At 50.0% G+C, this 19817-nt stretch overlaps 1 protein-coding gene across 1 annotated transcript; it reads right to left on the bottom strand.

The window, feature by feature from the left end:
• Window positions 1-212: 212 nt before the first annotated feature.
• PXMP2 (peroxisomal membrane protein 2) lies at window positions 213-19777 on the bottom strand. Its single transcript, XM_059713627.1, has 5 exons — window positions 19613-19777; window positions 12538-12654; window positions 4956-5118; window positions 989-1108; window positions 213-634 (listed from the first exon to the last, which is right to left on the bottom strand). The coding sequence occupies exons 1-5, from the start codon at window positions 19723-19725 to the stop codon at window positions 566-568; spliced, it is 582 nt and encodes a 193-aa protein (XP_059569610.1). The 5' UTR covers window positions 19726-19777; the 3' UTR covers window positions 213-565.
• Between the last annotated feature and the right edge of the window lie 40 nt (window positions 19778-19817).

Genomic DNA, 19817 nt, shown 5'->3' with positions numbered 1-19817 from the left:
CAGGGGGGTACACACATTTAGCTCCACCACCCCCTCATTTTTTTTTCTCTCTCTGCCTATGCCAACCAAACCACCTGTCTCTGAGTTCACCAGCTGTGCTTGGCACAAGGTCATATATCCCATACACCAATGTAGAGGTAAAATTGTTCAGTACTATAGGAAGCAAAATGCCACAAATCTCAGGTAGGCAAAAATCAACAAACACACCAGAATAATGATGTAAGAAGTGATAATTTTATTATAATTAAAAATTAATATTAAAAACATAGTTTTCTTTTTTTTAGCCCTGACAGTTGATCATTATTGATTAAGCACCACTTGAGAGGCACAGAAGGATTAAATGCTAACACATAATTTGTATTACAATAGTGTCAGAATGCCACAGCCAGGGATTGACCCACCATTCACTGAGTTAGGCACTCTTTGCAATGAGAGCAGTATTCAAAAAGTGTTCAATCCTGAAGGATCTGCTGTAGTGTCAGTTCTTGTAAGATGCTCCTTGGATTGCCATGGAGGCTGTGGACTATCAGATGACCAATGTCAACTACTCCAAATCATGATGCTATCACTTCCTGATAGTGGCCAGATAGGCAAACCAGAAGAGCGCAATGAGGTTCCCAAAGAGTACTCGAAACTGTGGAGAGACAACAACAACTGCCATAAGATAAAATGGTAGATGCTCTCAGTTCTCTAACTACAGTAACCGGGACAGCGTTTGGTCCTTTACGGAATGAACACTAAATGTTAGGGACCATCTTATTGCCAAAACGTCAGGGTCTTCTAGGGTTCATCTAGTCCCTCCACATTTGAAGAATTAATTTAGGCAACAGAGGTCTCAGTTTTACAGTTAACTGAAGAGTGGCACAAGCCAAAAACCTTAAGTATCAGAATAACTGAGAGGGCTGCTGGCATGAAGAAAACTATTAAAGGAAAATAATCTGGAAGTCAATTTACAGAGGAAAGAGCATCTGAGCAGGCATAGACTTACCTGCATTGGGACATAATTGACATTAATAAACTGGAATGGGGTCCATACTTTCCAGTTCATTTTGAGTGCTGTCCAGTAGCCATTCTTTATCTTTTTAGCAAATGTAGAGAAGTCCTTCCCCTGGAGTACAAGAAACAATGATGATGGTTAGGGAGAGATCCTCCAGAAACCCAGGGGAAGACTAACAAAACCATGCAGAGGTCTAATCCATGTAGGTGATGAGTTTTATTTATTTACCAAGGTACAAATCTTAATGGGCTATATAGCCCAACAGGCTCCCACAACCCAACGATGCCTCCCATGTGGCAACAGCTAGGTACAATGCAAGGCTCTCAGTAGTGTAGCTCGCTATCCATTTGTATATCTCCTTTCCTCCAAGCAGTTCTGGGAACTGCAAAACTGAGCACCATCTTTCTGCAGCTGGGAAAACCAACCCACAAAGTGACTGAATGTTCAGCCCAAGATCTCAGAGTGAGGGATACTCAGAGCCATCCGGGGGTGGGGTGCAAATTGGAGCAACTGCCCCAGGCCCTGTGCTTTGGGGGGCACCATGGACAGTGTTGTACAGGCCCCACCAAGGGTGCTACCACTCCGTGCAGCTGTGCACATAACCGGCTTTGTGCTCTGACTGCTCACCACACCCCCACCCCCTCCCTCACTGGCCCCCGCACACACCTAGGGATGGCTCTAGGGATACTTTTGCTTTTCTACTCTTACTAATACTCAGCTCTGCAGGGTTTTTTGAAAAAAATTAGCATCCTTTCATGTACAAGAGATAATGGATATTGCAGCCTATGGCATAGATGGTTTGCAGTGTCTCATGTGACTGAATAGTCCAATCCATGATCTGTGGCAGTGGTTGCAAGTGTGTGTGTCATCGTTGGGTGGTTCAGGAGTTGCTTGCTTCCTATGGGCTCTTTTCTCTTCAAGCTGTTGGAGCCAGTTTCTGTTGTGGACATCGATGCCCTGGTGGAGATGATGACACCACTTGTTCTGATTGCTTGCCAAGTTTTCCCATTGGTCAGGATCGATTTCAAATGCCTGCATATCTCACTTGCATATTGTGGCAAAGCTTGGGACGTCCTGTTGCTCTTGTTCTCTCTGATAGTTCCCCAGATAGAATGTCCTTGGGTATATGTCCACCTTTCAATCTGTTCAGATGGTGTAGCCAGCGCAGATGTCTCTGTTTGAGTAGATTCATAGAGGTAGGGTCAGAAAGGACCTTGTAGATCATCAAGTCCGACCCCCTGCCCTGGGCAGGAGAGAAAACCAGGCTCAAACGACCCCAGCCAGGTAGACATCAAACCTCCTCTTAAAGACCCCCAGGGTAGGAGCCATCACCATTTCCCTTGGAAGTTGGTTCCAGATCCTAGCCGCCCTGACTGTGAAGTAGTGCCTTCAGGCGTCTAGTCTAAACCTACTCTCTAACAATTTGTGGCCGTTATTCCTTGTTACCCCGGGGGGCGCTAGGGGGAACAGGGTCTCTCCCAAACCCTGCTGGTCCCCGCTAGTGAGTTTATAGACGGTCACCAGGTCCCCCCTCAGCCTTCTCTTGCAAAGGCTGAACAGGTTCAGGTCCCGTAGCCTCTTTTCATAGGGTCTACCCTGCTGTCCCCAGATCATACGGGTGGCCCTCCTCTGGACCCTCTCAATCTGTCCACATCCCTCCTGAAGTGCGGTGCCCAGAACTGAACACAATACTCCAGCTGTGACCTGACCAGTGTCGCATAGAGGGGGAGGATCACCTCCTTGGCCCTGCTTGAGATGCATCTGTGGATGCACAACAAGGTACGGTTAGCCCTACTGACCATGACCTCGCATTGTCAGCCCATGTTCATCTGGAGTCAATAATGACTCCAAGATCTCTTTCTGCCACCGTGCTCTCAAGAAGGGAATTTTCCAGCTTATAAGTGTGCTGCTGGTTCCTACTGCCCAAGTGCAGCCCCCTACACTTGTCAGTATTGAAACCCATCCTGTTTTCATTAGCCCACCCCTGTAACCTGTCCAGGTCCTGCTGTAATCTGTCCTTCCCTACTAGCGTGCCCACCTCACCCCAAATCTTGGTATCATCAGCAAATTTAAACAGGCTGCTTTTTACCCCGTCATCCAAGTCACTAATAAAGAAATTGAACACTGCGGGCCCAAAGACCGAGCCCTGGGGGACTCCACTGCCCACTTCCCTCCAGGTCGAAAAAGACCCGTCCACTACTACCCTCTGAGTACGACCCTTCAGCTAATTTGCAATCCATCTTACTGTGTAGGCATCGATGCCAGAGTCACCTAGTTTTTTTATGAGAATGGGGTGCGAGACAATGTCAAAGGCCTTGCTGAAGTCCAGAATGACTACATCCACTGCGACACCTGCATCCAATACTTTTGTGACCTGATCATAGAAGGCAATCAGGTTGGTCTGACATGACCTGCCCCTAATGAAACTGTGCTGGTTGCCCTTGAGCATCATCCCTGCTGCTGGCCCGTCACAGATGTGCACCTTGATGATCTTCTCAAAGAGTTTCCCCAGGATTGAGGTAAGACTAATGGGCCTATAGTTGCCTGGGTCCTCCCTATTTTGAAGATGGGGGCCACGTTGGCTTTTTTCCAGTCATCTAGCACCTGTCCAGAGCACCATGAGTGCTTGTAAAGCCGTGCCGGGGCCCCACAATAACCCCTGCCAATTCCTTCAACACCCTGGGGTGGAGAGCATCTGGACCTGCTGATTTTAACATGTCCAGCCCCTCCAGAAGCTCTCTAACCCAGTCCTCCCTGACCTTAGGCCTGGCGGCATTTCTCCCGAGTCCATCTGGAATCTTGGTCAGGGAGTCCCGGTCCCTGCACAAGAAAATGGAGGTGAAGAGTTTGTTAAAGAGGTCTGCTTTTTCCTCTGGTGCAACCACCAGATTGCCAAGCATATCCTGCAGGGGTTCCACATTACCCAGTGCCTTCTTCATTCTCCCTATATATTTAAAAAAGGACTTTTTATTATCTTTGATCCTTGATCAAAGAGTAGGAATGACTCTTGAGTAGGAAAGAGTAGGGCTGTCACACTTGGTAAATTTGCCCTTTGAAGAACCTCTGCATTGGTAACTTTATCTTGCCATTTGATGTTGAGTATGTGGCATAAACAGCACAGGTGGAAGCTGTTTAACTTTTTTTCTTGATGTGCCTAAGTTGTCCATGGTTCCCCACCATACATGAGAGTGCTGAGCAGGCAAGCCTTGTACACTAGCATTTTGGTCTTGATAGTAAGCTTTGAGTTGTTCCATGGTCTTTTAGTTAGTCTGCTGAAGCTGGCAGCAGCTTTTCTGATGCAAACATTAAATTCTTCATCCAGTGAGAGGTTGGTGGTCACTGTAGAACCTAGGTAGCTGAACTTCTGGGCTACTTCTAGCTGGTTCTTGTTTAGGATGATTGATGTATCTTGTGGAACTCCCTGTCCTAATACAGCAGTTTTTAGTATGCTAATGCTGATAGCAAATGGCTGGCAAGCTCTTGAAAGGTGATCCATGAGTTCTTGTAGTAGGTTTTTGTCATGGGCTGAAAGGGCAACATCATCGGTGAATAGAAGCTCCCTGATAAGCACCTTTCTAACTTTAGTCTTTGCCTTGTCCTGACAGGGTGAAGAGTTTCCCATCTGATCCTGTGTGGAGGTACACTCCACTATCCATGCCTTTAAAAAGCAGTTCAGAAGTACTGAGAAGAAGATTCCAAAAAGTGTGGCAAAGAGCATCAAGCCTCTCTATCACATTAATAAACACATTAACAGTGTTGCAGCATCCAGATCTATGCTTTAATGCTTTCAGCTCAACTCCAAGCCCCATCAGCAATGGCCCTAATCTCCTCTGGCTATATTTCAAAAGCCAGAATTAGCATGGATCCTGGTCACAACTGATCATCTGCATTTCCCCAAGCATGACAGCATTTTCTGCTAGATAATGATGCACAATACAGCCTAGAGAGGGGTACCTACCTCAAGCAGATTCATGACAAAGAAGAAGAGCAGCAGGAACGCTGGAGCAATGATCAGGCGGTCGAGCAGAAGCCTCTTGATCATTGCAAAGGGGACAGTTGATGGGATCAGCTGTTCCAGGTACAGGTAGAAATAGTGACTGAGTGGCCCTGTGAACAGGAAGCTGACAAACCAAAAGGGCATGGCTGGACTTCATCTTCCTTCTCCTTCAGCCTCCAAGCCATCCCCATCTTAAGTATTTAATTTGGCTGATAATACTATAATGCAAGAATGCCTTGCCATTCTACATGTATGTACTTATGTGGTTACAATGGACAGGGTGCCATCTCTTTCATATCTATACAGTGTCACGCAAAAGTTTTTTATTTTATTTTAGCAGTTCTTTACCACAGGAAAAAGTAGTCCACATGCTTAACAAAATGCCTAAGACTGTTTTAAAATTGCACAATTATATACCAATATAATTACCATATACAGGGTATTTTTTCTTCTCATAACAGTACTGTATCATGTAAAATTTTTAATTTTAACATCTTAAAGACTGAGGTGCTCAGATTTATTAATGAGCTTATCTTTTCACTCTGCTGTATGGCAGGCTCTTTTATTTCAATTTTATAGATGTGAAATGAAGGCATATAGAAACTGAATGGCTTGCTTTAATTGAGAAGTGACTAGGTCCTTGGTTTTGTAGTGCCTCATGCTGCTATTCTAATTACTGGACCATTCTCCCCTGCACCAGGGCACTGAGGTCAAAAATGTCACAAAAGTAAGGGCAAAGCACTTTGCAAAGCAGCATACCTTGTTGAATTCTGTATTACATGTGCTTCTCCAAAATCCACTGCTCACCTACCTTTTGGAGGGGAGCATCACCAGATTTGAACAGCTTTTGGCCCTCAAGAGTCATTCCTATCCTCATGCTATCAGAGTACCAGCCAAAGGCATGGTACCCTATGGGCCTTTGTACACACCACAAAACTGGCCCTTAAAGCAGCTGAAATGCCCTTTTGCACCACTTTAATGGTACTGCTGTTTGAATGCGCGGCAGCGTATTCTGCTTTATGGCGTTGCTATTTGCACGCTTTGTGGAGTATTCTGCTTTAAATGACTTTGGTACGTAGCAAGATAAAACATCTCCGAGGTGTTCTAGTTTGCTACCTAACAAAGTGCAACAGTGCACAGGGCGCTGGAAGCTGACGTGCTTGGGGCTTAGCGGGCCCCACGCGGCTCAGGGGCTGTGAGAACTGGTGGCAGTCTGTGCAGACAGGCTCCACTGAACAAAACAAACAAACAAAAAAAGTGACAAGCCTGAATTTTATTTTTTTCTCCCCAGAGCCTGCCTGCTTGCTCGAGTTGTGTGGGGGCCTGGTGCTTCCCTCTGCGGCTGTGGAGGGGAGGGGGTGCTTCCCCCTGTGGCTGTGGTGCCCCGAGACTGCCCAGGCCAGGTGCCAGTGGGCGGGTGCTGCCAGGGGGGCCCCCACACAGCTCAGAGACCACTCAGCCCATCGGCAGCTCGCCTCCCACCCTGCGACCAAAGAGGTATGTAAGGATCAGGCCCCCACCCTTGTACATGTCACAGGGATTTAGTTCAGTTTAGTTCTCACGAAATTGAAGCGGTGTTTTTAAAAACCCATCGTTTCAATTTAGGGTGAACTAAATGGACTTAAACCTCCATGGCGTGTGCAAGCAGCCTATGTGACTAGTGCCTGGGGTTCTTTCCTAAGCATCTGAAGTACAACACATTGCCAGAACAAGGGATTTAGATATAATTTTATACTCTTCACAATTCTGATGGTTTCATATTTTCCCCAATTGGTGCTCAAGCCTCATTTATTCAAGACTATTTCTTCCAGGCACTGCAATCTAAACTATGTAACCCAGTAGCCCCAACAAAGGAAGCAATTACATTTCCTGCTGTCTCTGCACCTACTTAACACTTTTCAACATACAATCCTAAAATTATGATGTGATGGGATAGTTCTCATGACTGGAGTATTTTCATAGATGGGTATACTTTTTCAGGAAGGACAGCTGGGGGGCAGAAAAGAGGAGGTTTTATTTTTTATATATATACATACATACATATATATATATATGTATGTATGTATGTATATAAAGAATATATATATGTGTTCTGAAGTGCAGTGCAAAGTGGGAAGTAGGCCTACTGAAAGTTTCAGATAAAGATCAGAGATGAGAGCAGTGGGGTGATGTCACAGTGGTCATTTGCTATAGGCATCCAAACCAGGAGGAAAGGGTGGATGAGGCCTCGTTTAAACAACTAACACAAATTTCACAGGACCTGGTTCTCATGGGGGACTGGAATTACTGGGACATTTGCTGGGAGGGTAACACAGAAATGCACAGTCAAAACATTCTTGACGCATATAGGGCATAACTTTTTGGCACAGTTGGTGAAGCCAACAGGGCGAGGGGGGAGGGGGAAAGCTCTTCTCTATGTTTGTAGGCAGCAAATTGAGGAATTGATTGAAAATGTGAAGGTGGAAAGTAACTTGGGTAAGAATGACTAAGAAGTGATAGAGTCTAGGATCCTAAGTAAAGTGAAGGAAGAGCACCAGAAAAAAAAAACACCGGACTTCAGAAAAACAGGCTTTAATAAGCTCAAGGTGAGGGTGTAATGAGGTATAGGGATCAGGCTGAAACCAGCTGTGGAGGGTTTAGGGGATAACAGCCTACCTGTTTAAGAACACTAGCTCAGCTGACAGACGATGGGCTGGGCTCAGAGGAAGTTTAAAGCTCCCAGGAAGGGAAACCAGAGGGGGAAAGGAAACTGGTATTTAGGGGGGAAGCACAGGGACTGTGTTGCTCCTCCAGGTCTGAATTAAGACCAGAGGTTTGATTTCATTTGTTCATGGTACCTGTACTTGGTATGTCTGCTGTGATGAGAAGCTTTTTGTATAGATAATATGAGGACGGAGACTAAGAACTCACCAGTTTTATGAGGAAACAGGCACCTGAGTCTGCCTAAGGAAGTGTCAACCTGCTACAAAGGGGGAACACTGTCTAGGAGAGGTGGTTGTACTTTAAGAAGGCTGTATTAAGGGTGCAGGAGCAAGGTATCCTGATGCAACAAAAGAATTGTAATGGACCAGCCTGGCTAAACAGCAATCTCTTCAATGAGCTGATACGCAAAAACAAATCCTACAAAAGTGGAAACTTGGTCATATTACTAGGGAAATACAAAAATATCACAAAAATGTTCAGGGAGAAAATCAGGAAGGCTGAAGTATGATTTGAGATGCACCTGGCAAGGGATATAGAAGGCATTAAAAAGGGATTCTACAAGTATATCAGAACTAAGAGGAAGATCAAAGTATAGGTCCCTTACTAGCTGCAAAAGGCAATCTAATGATGGATTATGCAGTGAAGGCTGAAGTATTTAATGCCTTTTCTAACTTCAGTTTTTCACAAATAAAGTTAGCTGCTATATGATGAGTGCAGCTGGCAGCAAAGATAGCGAAGAAGGCTAACAGCCCAGAGTAGTGGAAGCAGGGGAAGATCCAGTGAAGTGCAGGGGATGTTGTTGCACCCCTTTTGCTGCATGGTACATGTACAGTGAGCTCTCTAACCTAACAGCGCAGCACTAGAACGCAGGGGATGGGGGAAGCTACGAACACTTGCTTCCCACCCGCCCAACCTGACATCAAATTTACCAGCAGGGGGGAAATGGGGTGAGGGGCAGTGACATCAACATCTTCTGGGTTCCAGAGCCACACTGATAAGTCATTGAGCCTAGAGCGTTTGCTGAGCATGCACTGCACAGCTGAAGGAGGGGTATGGATACATACCCCAGACTCCCCTAGATCCTTCCATGAGTGAAAGAACAGTTAGGGATTACTTAGAGTAGCTAGATGTTTTCAAGTTGTCAATGCCAAACAGGATATGTGACAAAAGGTTTAAGCGGTCTAAGTTCTAGCTCACAGTTCTTGTGGAGAAGCCTTAGAGGGTGGGGAAACACTGAGTGTCAACAGGCTTTGCATTAACATTTCATATGCATGATGCTTAGATATCCTTTTCACCCAGGAGGAAATGGCAGGCTGGGTCTGTCAGCAGGACCCAGAGACTGCTTCCTGATTAGCAGGATCTGGGTTTTCCATTTCCCATGGAAAAACAGAGAAAACCACAGATTTCCCAACTTTATCAGAGGAAAATGGATTTTCCCTTATAGCAGAGATATGTGCGGAGTTACCACTTTTGCAAAGAGCTCTGCAGGCAGGCACAGTTCCAGCCTGCAAGTGCTGATTGCAGAAAGGGTGGGAAACCCGCAACCCTGCCAGGAGGTGGTTGGGGGGGGCGGAGAGGGGAAAGGGCAGGGCCTGAGCCTCTCAGTCACTCAAGGCCTGGCTCAGGCTCATTGTTCATTCCTGGAGCCTAAGGTAAGTGGGACTTGCAGGGGCCTGGGGGCCCCCTCTGCCAGGGCCTGAGGGTTGTGGGTCATGGCTGGGAGACACCGGCAGGGCTGGGGGGGCCTTGGGTGGCAGGTGTGGTTGTGGGTGACTGCCAGGGCTGGGAGAAGAGGAAGAGGGCCGGGTAAGGGGCAGGGCGTAGGTGCGTAGACTTACGGAGAAGGGAGGTGTTGGGGGAAGCCCCACATGGAGTGTACGCTAGTGGCATGTGGGTTGCTGTCAGCCCTTCAGGGAAGCCATACAGGAAAGTGGAAAGCCTGTTCGGGCTGACAGCATGCTGCTCCTGGTCCATGCACTGCTGGGTGGGTGGGCACTCCATGTGGGGCTTTCCCTAACACCTCCCTGTTCCCTCAGCCCCCAGCCAGCTTCCTGCAGGAGTGCCTGCCCACCCAGCGGCACACTAGTGGCCCAAGTGGGCTCTGCGCTTTCCTGTGTGGCTTCCCTGAAGGGCCAATAGCATGCCTGTCTGGGTCCACATGCCACTGGGGGGGGGGGCAGGCACTCCATGTCTTTCCCCAACACTTCCCCACTCCCTCAGCCCCCAGCCAGCTTCCCGCAGGAGTACCCGCCCAGACAGTGGCACATGGACTGGGAGCAGCGCGCTATCGGCCCTTCAGGGAAGCCACATGGGAATGTAGAGCCATCTTGGGCTGATAGCACGCCACTCCTGGTTCATGCGCCACCGAGTGAGCTCCGTGCTGCCCTGACAATGTACTTCCTGTGCGCTAGGCTGCAGCGAGACCAGCGGCACAGGGTCGTGCACCTCAAAGCAGCGGCATGCATAGGGGATACATCGCCAGGGCAGTGCTGAGCTCGCGGCAGCAAGCAGCTTCTCTGTGCAGCCCTGCTGTGCCCTGCCACACTGGGTTTTGCCCACTGGGCTGCAGAGGCCCCAGGGTAGGGAAGCAAGGTGGGAGTCCGAGCCCACAGCCCATGCCTGGCCCGTGCCCTCCTACCCCACTTGGGAGAGCACACAGAGGTGAGGAGCCAGTGCCCCCCACCCCCCTGCAGCAGCGGGGAGAGGGGGCAGGGGGCTGCAGACCTGAGTCCATAGCTCTGGCAGCTGGGGGCCTTCTTCTGCAGGGCTGGGGGAGCAGGGACTGTGGGTGGGGGACAAGGGACACCAGGAAGACTGTAAGGGGGGAAGTGAGAGGCACGAGCAGGGCCGAGGGGGCTTTGGGGAGCCTTTAATTTTAATCATGGATTTGGGGGGGTTTATGACAGAATTTGTGATTTATTTTTTCCAGAGAATTTATGATCTTATATCAGGGGAAACCAGGATCCCTGCTGATAAGTTCCCCATGACTCTGTTTCCTTATATTGTATGTGTCCCTATGTTAATACTATAATTTCATAACTGTTTTGTCACAAGGGGGCTGACTGGGCCTGAGGAGAATGAATGAGGCTCAGAGAGCTAGAGGGAGAAAAAGGCTAATCTCAGAGCAGACAAGGAGAAAGCCCCAGGGTGGATAAAGTGGAGTCAAAGGAAGGACAGAGGGAATTGGAGTAGCACAATAAAAACTGCATTTTAAAGTCAAGTCTGCTGTACCGCTTGGGACATTTGCACTCTTACCCCTCCTCTTTAAAGAAGAAACCACCCCCTTCCTGACCGCTTACCAAAAACAAGGAGCACGTGGAGGTAGGGGTGCAGCAGATCACCGGTGAAGCAAGAGCCAAGGTCTCAAAGCCAGAGGCTTGCCCCTTGTGAAGTCATGCTAGGGCTGGTTGCAGGAGGTCCTCTCAGGAAAGGGAAACTATAAGGCTATTTCTTGGTGTGTCCTGAGACAGAGCTTTCCCCTTCCCTTCAAAAGGGGACATGCATGAAAGGACACACCTTAAGAGTACTGAAGGAATTGGCTGAGGCAGTTTCAGAGCCGTTGGCTATCACAGGGATGGGCAAAATATTGCCCACAGGCTGGATCCAGCCTGCCAGGCACTTTCATCCAGCTCATGGTGCCCCCCAACAAATTGTGGCCCACCCAGTCCTTCTGCCTGTGGGGGTGGGAGTGAGGCGCCTACGCACGCTCCCCAACATACCCTATTATGCCTGGCTCCCACCCTCATGGGCAGAAGGGCCCAGCCCCGCTAGCACTGGGTGGGGCTGCTACAGGCTTCCCCATGTCCTAGTCCAGCGAGGGTGGGAGTGGTGCTGCAGCTGAGTGGGAGTGTGGAGCATAGGACTGGGGCTGGCAGCAGTGCAGAGCCTGGCTGGGCAGGCTGTGGGTTTGAGGGGGGATGGGGACCCCTCCCACACCCCCCACCACCCGGGCAGGCAGCGGGCAGGGAGGACACTCTGCTCGGCACTGGTGCTTGACTCCTGGCTCTGGCCAGCACTGAGGAGCACAGCCCCGCTGGGCCGTTTGTTTCCCAGGCACTCCCCACACTGGCAGGACACAGGAGGGAAGCCCCAGACACTGGAGCGGGCTGGGGTGGGGAAAGCAGCCAGCTCCAGCGCCTGGGGCTTCCCTCCTGTGCCCCACCAGTGCAGGGAAACAAACAGCCCAGTAGGGGTTGTACTCCTCGCATTTCATTTGTGCATCTCAGCTGAGTGAGTGGCATGTCAGGGAATTTCCTGGCCTGATAGAACTTGTTTCGTAGTCTAACTTAATATACTGGTATTTTATTTAAAAGAACGAAATACTGAGACTTTCATTTTAGGGGCATATCATTTCTATGGGAAGCCTGGAGAACACTTGAATACCTCAGCCATAGGAGCTTACAACTAGCACACAACTGAAGTGTCCATAACTGAGGTTAAGTCCCTGGAAATACTTGACTTTCAAAATAACTATGATTTATACCAGAGGTTAATATCTGATAGTTCCTTGGTTGTCTTAGTGATAGGATTATTGGCCTCACTCCGGTTCCTAATGAACTGACTATTCATATCACAAACCCATCACAAATGGCAGACTAATGTGGAGTAATATGGAAACTGAATACCCGCTTCCACAAAAAAGGAAGACCTTTCTGGGAACACAGAGTCAAGGTGGCAGGAAGGTTGCAACCTCCTTCTCATACTTGCACACAACAAGAAAGGGGGCTAGTTTCTGCGCTAAAGGAAATGCCTCTCCCCCAGAGTAATCAGTGTCCCTGGTCAGAGCATTTTAATCCAGTCCAGCTCTACTACCCTTCCTCCCCCCATATCCAGCACTTACCTATAGATGGCAAATCTCAATGGTCTACTCAGGTCCAGGCTTTTGGGTGACTCTGGCTCTTTTTGGCTTCTCTCAATGACCTGTGATAGGAGACTCCCAAGCGCTGACAAAACAGCACTGCAGATGGAGGGAAAAGGGATGTGATCAGGCAGCTACACAAAGAGATAACCCTCAATCAAAGCAAGACCCTAAGCTCTAAGCACAGCCAATGAACAGGAGAGCAGTATGTCCAATTACACCATGTAGACCAGGATGGGATGGCTCAGCAAGAGGCAAAGTGACCTGATGCAATCTTACCTGCTTAAAAAGTATTAGACTCCCAGCATGCTCACAACAAGCCAACCAAAGAATGGAGGTGGAAAGAAGAGAACCTGCATTTTTCATATTGTTTATGAACCTGCACTCCTCACCAGCTCACGCCTTGCAACCTGTGCCGTAGTAAAATGTTCCGGGCAACTAACTGACTTCCACAGATTTTTTTCTTCTCCCTATTAAAGCTCATAGTCCTTATAGCTATGCAGAAAACATCCCCTGGATATGACCCTGTGTGGTACAGTCTTTCAAAGAACCCAAAACAATCATTTAGAGGTATGTCTTGCCAATATTTATTTCAGTTAGGTGTTGACCCTAAGACTACCAAGAGAAATCAGGTAGCAGTTCATTGCAAATCATTTTAACGGCAATATCTAGTGAGTTTATTTCTGTAATGTACTGGTGCCATGAAAAACAGAAATCGGAGAGACTTACCAGGTGAAGTTATCTAGGACCCAGGGCAGGGGTAGGCAACCCCAGCATGTGTGCCAGGCACACAAAGGCATTTTGCTTGCCACTCGCACCTTGGGGAAGAGGCTGGGACTGCACTGCCATGACAAGGATTGGGCCCCTCATGGTTCCCCTGCTAGCTGCCCCTGGCATGCCAACATCTTACAAGTTAAGGTTGCAGGTACTTTTGGCACTCTACCTAAAAACATTGCCCACCCCTGCTCTAGAGCCACATGAGGACTGTTCACTACAGCTCTCAAGTGCTTCAGCCAACATAGTTTAAAATAGCGAAGGACAGAAGTCAATCCAACAACCCAACAATCTCACTATTAGGCAAATCTACCTGACTTTAACCAAAAATCTCCCTTCTCATTCTCATTCTCTAACTCTTGGGTGTAACTTGGTGCTTGATATGAAGCACTAGGGAACACAGACAGGTAAAACAGCAGCCGTTCCACAGAGGAGAAGGAACCATTGATGAGGCAGGAGCAGAGTTCCAGCACTTTTCCTGGGTCCTCCCTTACTTGAACCCTGCTTGTATGAAAGATAAGATCTGTTGGTTTGCCACTGGGTGGAGGGACAGCAGGTAAGATCATATACTATTATCCAATGGCTCCACATGGATTGGCCAAGGCAGACGATGCTTAAACAGATGAGACTCATAGTTTGTTTATTTATTTATTATTTGATTTAAATATGCCCTTCCTAAAAAAGGCTCAGGGCAGCTTACAATAAAAACAAGATAATTTATAAAACCACAATAAAAAGATTTAAGTAAAAGACTAGATAATAAAATAACTCCCCAAACAATAACCCAGAATTTAACCCTGCTTAAATAAGGTCTTACACCATTCCCAAAAGATATCCAGGCTTGAACTCTGACAGGCCGAGAGAGAGAGAGAATCCTAAGGCTGAGCAGCAAGTACTCAGAACAACCTCCTATATATTTTCACTGAATAAACCTGATGTACAGGTGGCATTTGAAGAAGGTTCCTCTCAGCTGACCTTAGGGATTGCAATGGAACATGAAGGAGGAAGCAGTCCCTTGGATATGTGGGGCCCAAGCCATTTAGGGCTTTATAAGACAAATCCAGCATCTCAAATTGCACCCTGAAAACTACTGAGCGCCAGTGCAGCTTCTGAAGCACTGGTGTAATGTGGTCCTGCAACCCACCCTCAGGCAGAAGGCAGGCCACCCCATTTTGAACCAGTCGCAGCTTCTGGACAATCAAAGACAGCCCCCATAGAGCACGTTGCAGTAACCTGGCCCTGAGGTTATGAAAGCATGGATGATGCTGGCCAGAGGTAACTCTGAAAGAAAGGGTCACAGCCTTCTCACTTGATAAAGTTGGTGAAAGGTGCTCCTAGCTACTGCCAGAATCTGAGATTCCAGGTGTGACAAAGGAACCAGGAGCACCACCAGGCTGCAAATCTGAGTGACAAGGGGAGGCTGTACTCCAGTGATAAATTAGCATTAAGTGATTTTTTTTGAGTACGAGCTGAACAACTGCAGACTTAAGAACACCTGGCAACCTACAAGTCCTAAATGGACGCACTTACAACCTCCATCGCAATGGCCCCAATCTTCCCTAGCTATTTTTCACAAGCCAGGATGGGTATGGATCAGGTCACAACTGGTCACCTGGGTTTCCCCAAACATAACCTCAACAGTTAAACTGGCAGCCCCCAAACTGTACTGGAAGTGAGAGATTTTGTCCGCAAAGTAGGTGGCAAACTTGTCACAGGGGACTATGAATGATTTCATTTCCAGTTGGATACAATCCAGATTTACCAGGCTGTTCATGGATTCATAGACTGTAAGGTAGGAAGAGACCTTGGAAGATCATTGGGTCCAGCCACCTGCACCAAGCAGAAAAGATAACTGGGGGTCAAGTGACCTGATCAAGGTGACCATCTAATCTCCTCTTGAAGATTTTCAGGGTAAGTGATTGCACCACCTCTGGAGGGAGATTATTCCACAGTCTGGACACCCTGACTCTGAAGTTTTTCCTAATGTTGAGCCTGAAACAGGCTTCCAGGAGTTGGTAGCCATTACTCCTAGTTTTCCCCTCAGATGCCCTGGTGAGTAGTTGCTCACCAAGCCCTTGATGTACTCCCCTAGTGTAGCAGTAAGCGCTACCAGGTCTCCTGTCAGCCTTCCTTTCTTCAGGCTGAAGAGTCCCAGATCCCTCAGCATTTCCTCATATGGTTTGCCATGTAAGACTCTGACATACAGGTGACTTTTTTGGACTCTCTCAAACTTGTCCATGTCCTTGTTAAAGTGCGGTGCCCAGAACTGGATGCAGTACTCCAGCTCTGGTCTCACCAGTGCTGAGTAGAGTGGAAGAGTCACCTCCTTGGTTTTGCTGGAGATGCATCAATTGCTATAGCATCACACTGCTGTTCACCCCCAATAAACAGTTCCTCTGGACACCACCTTGAAGCTGCAATGGTAGTGGAAAAGAAAAGATTCTTCACCACGACCATTCCCATGACACAGTCCTTTACAAAGGTTCTGTGCTCCAATCGGTTAGCTTTGGCACTGGTTAAGAGCCACCTGCGCTCTTAACTGCCTGCTCTCCCACTTCAGCCACCTCCACTTCCCCGATAACAGGGGGGTCTGTAATGCTACAGTGGTGGGAGCAACTACGTGGGTGAAGGTCAGTATGCTAATCCACAATTTGACCAGGCCATCAACAGAGTAGCCATCACAGTCAGTGGGAATATTTCCCAAATAATTATGCTGGTTTAGGGATTAGCATGATCTGGCCTCTCTTTTTTACACCATTGTAATGGCAATTTTACCAGTGAAAATGTGCTGTGTTTCTAGACCCATGCTCGTGAAATTGGCAGCTTGCCATTGTATAGCTCTCAGAAAAACAAGTAATTTACAGAACAATGCTGCTTTCATGGTTAAACATGGTTAAAACAAGCTTTGAATCTGGTCCCAACTGTCAAGACCCCTGAGGTTTCAACCCAGATCTTCCAGGCTTTTGGGCAGAAGCCTGGGCTGCAGTACCACCAAGCAGCTGGCTGAGCACTGGACCAAGCCCAGCTTGGGCCCTCCCATGAGGGTCCCAATGGGAGATAATGTGACCCAGGGGAACCAATTGAAGCCAAAACTTCTTGAAGGGAGAGCTAAAAAACCCTCCCACTTCCCCCAAGGCCTTGTCCCAGCAAAAGTGTTAGTAGCCTTGTTATCTGGAACCCTTCATGCCTTGCTCCTATCTTGCCTCTTCCTCTGACCCTCCAGCTTGTCCCTGCCTCATCTGTGCCTTGGTCTCCAGCAACTCACTCCTACTTATTCTGTTGTGTGTTTTGGACTCCCTAACTCCTGAACCCCAAATCATCTTGACCACAGACTCAGACTGACACCAGATACTGTGACCCTTGGTTTCTGGAAGTCTGGTATCATAGACTTTTGGCTGTTGAACCTGACCCCCCAGGTCCAGGTCATAATTGTGAAACCAACATGTACCAGTCACAACTGCAGGTTTTAAGACAAGACTCATGTAATGCTGCTCCAGAAGGCAAAACCAGGTAAGGGTAGCAAGTTGAATGGTATTCTTTCTTCGGTGTGGTTAACCAAGTAGCTTGCTATATACAAGCCATAGGCGCTGGCTTATTTTTGCAGGGGGTGGGGAATAACCTGAGAAGCTGCAACACCCCGGGAAGCATGGCTGGAGCAGAGCCGAGTGGAGCCTGTGGGATGGTGGGTGTAGGGGCAGGCTGTCTTCCGCAGGCTAGGGGTTCCCCGCCCTGCTGGCCACCGACTGGGAGCCCTGCCCTGGCCGCACTGCCATGGCAAGGCACCCCCTGCCCACCTGACAGGAGCAGGGGACACAACTCTGCGCCACCAACCCTGCTCCTGCCAGGTGGGCAAGGGGCACCTCACCATGGTGGTGCAGCCAGTGCAGGGCTCCCAGGTGGCGAACCCAGAAGCATACTCCCAGAAGCGTACTGGGAGTGAGGCAGGGTTTGCAGCCGGGCTGGGGCGGTGCCTGGGGTGGGGTCAGGAATGTGCAGCCATGGGGCCCAGCTAGGCAGTGGGATGGAGCCAAAAGTCGCTTGTTGGGGGACAGCTGGCTCCTCACTGTTGCATGCACTCCTGGTGAAGGGTCAGGCACCAGAGGCAATGCACAGGGGGGCACATGCTCCCCCAGATTTCTGCACCTACAGCAGGGCACAGGGCTGCAGCCTGGCTGGACTGGCACAAGACAGGACTTGCCTCTGCAGTCTAGTGGGCAGGACCCAGTACAGGACAGCGGAGCAGGGCAGAGAAACCTGTTGTTGCTACCACTGCCACAGCCAGTCCTGCACCAGCTGTACCACCATAGTGAGGCACACCCTACCTGCCACCACAGGGGGGGGGGCCAGGGGGGCAGTGTGCAAGCCACCCCCACTGCAGCAGTAGGCAGAGGACACCTCACCTTTGCGACCATGGTGGCGCAGCTGGCACAGAGCTTGCAACAGCAGTGACTGCAGCAGCAACAAGTCTCACTGCCCCACTCTGCCCTCCTGCACTGGGTCCTGCCCACTAGGCCATGGAGATAGCTCCTGCCCCATGGCAGTCCAGCCAGGATGCAGCCCCACAGCCCACACCCTGCTATGGGAGCAAAAATCGGGGGGGGGGGGGGGGCACATGACCCCACATGTGCCTGACACATGACTTATGGCTGGGAACCACCCTGCTCCACACCACACAGATGGGCTGGGACTTGGCAGCACGGGGCAGCAAATCAGGAATGAGTGACATCAGCAGGGCTGGGGGCATGGGGAAGAGCTATGATCAGGAGTGAGGGGCACTGGCAGGGCCAGGGAGCTGTGGGTCAGAAGTAAGGTGCACCAGTAGAGTTGGGGGAGCATTTGGGGCCCACATGCTCGTGAACAAGAGTTGGGGGAGCTCTGATTTTCCATGAAAAAAAACAAAAACCCCAACCAAAATCAAATGCCAAAATATATAGGTATTTAGAATTTATTTTATTATAGTGACTGAGGTACTGGTAGGTTTCAAATTGCTTTAAAGTTGTAAATATATCAATAAAACATTGTCTTCAACTGATACCTATAAGTATTCCCAAAATATACCTATAAGTATATATACTTGTATATGTATAAGCACGCACACACACACACACACACATTAGTGGCATTTCATTTTAATTGTGGAAAAGCACAGATTTGGGGTTTTTAATCCAAGAATTTGAGATTTTTTTAATCGGAGAAAACCAGGATCCCTGCCTATCAGCCAAAGAGCAGCTCCAAGAGGAGCAGAGCAAGTTTCTCTTACTCTCTCAACATGCTCCTTCCATGCTCTGGCAGGCCCCCCGGGTACTGTGGGCACCTATTTGATATTGGGCCTTTGCTAGCAATAATTAGTGCTGGCTGATTTCAATGAAGAGCTAGCAAGATCGCTTGCTGCCCAATGCCCCTGGACCGCAGCAGTTCCTCCTGGCTTCTGGCTCTGGTCAGCTTGGCTTGAAAACTAATGCGAAGAGGAAGCAGACGGAGCCCTCCCTGGATCCCGCCTCCCCCTGGGAGCCGAACACTCCCTTTCCCTCCTGGGTCCTTGGACTCACTCCTCTGAGGGCCAGCGGGCACTGTCCGGTGCGCTCTGCTGGGTGTCCCTGCTTGGCACTGTTGCACTCCCATCCCAGTTTGTTTTTATTATTTGCCCCAAGAACTCTGTTGTCCCCTTTCCCCGTAGCCTCCCCACCTACAGGAGGCCAATGAGAAACCTGGTGGGCTGGGCCCACACTTAACGGGTGACAAATAGGCCTTCCCCTCCCGGGGCCACTGCTCCACCACAACTGTCCGAGAGCCTCAGCCGAGTCAGTCGGTACAAAGCAGCTGGTGCTCCAGGAGCCCGCGGCAGCCTGGCAGGGGCACGCGCTGCAGCGGGGACTTTGCCTGGCCCCTGCCCGTCCCGCCACTCGCCGCCCCTGCTCCCCCGGGACGGGCGGCAGAAGCGTGCCCGGGCGGCGCAGTAGAGCGCGGGCTGCTCCTGCCCGGGGGCGGGGCACCCGGGAGGCCAGCCGGGGCGGAGGAATGCCAACCCGGGCTCCAGCACCGGCCCCGGGCGAGGCGCCCGCGGAGGCGCGAGCCGAGCCCGTCCCTGCGACCGCGCCGCGTCCCGCCCCGCTCCGCCAGCCGAGGGGCCGCCCTGCTCCCGCAGGTGCGGCTCGGGGAGCGGCTGCCCGGGCGCCGGGCACGAGGCGGGTCCCGGGGGAGCGCAGGGGGCGGCGAGCGGCGCTGCCCGGCCGGCAGGTGGCGCCCGCGGGAGGTCGGTCCGGCCGCGCCCGCCCGCGCTCACCTGGACACCGCCTTCGTGAGCACCGGGCGGAGCCGCAGCAGCAGTAGGTACCGCGCGAGCAGCCGCTTGGGGAGTCCTGGTCCCGGCCCCGGCTGCGACAGCGCCGCGGCCATCTCGCCAACTTGGGGCCACCGCAACTGAGCGGCCCTGCCCTGTGCTCCGCCCCGCGCAGGCGCCGCAGCCGAGCAACCGCGGCGTTCAGCCC

This window comes from Alligator mississippiensis, chromosome 10 (genome assembly GCF_030867095.1).
Source record: "Alligator mississippiensis isolate rAllMis1 chromosome 10, rAllMis1, whole genome shotgun sequence".
NCBI classification, from domain to species: domain Eukaryota; kingdom Metazoa; phylum Chordata; order Crocodylia; family Alligatoridae; genus Alligator; species Alligator mississippiensis.
Note: the sequence above shows the minus strand (reverse complement) of the source record. Positions and strands in the feature narration are given on the sequence as shown.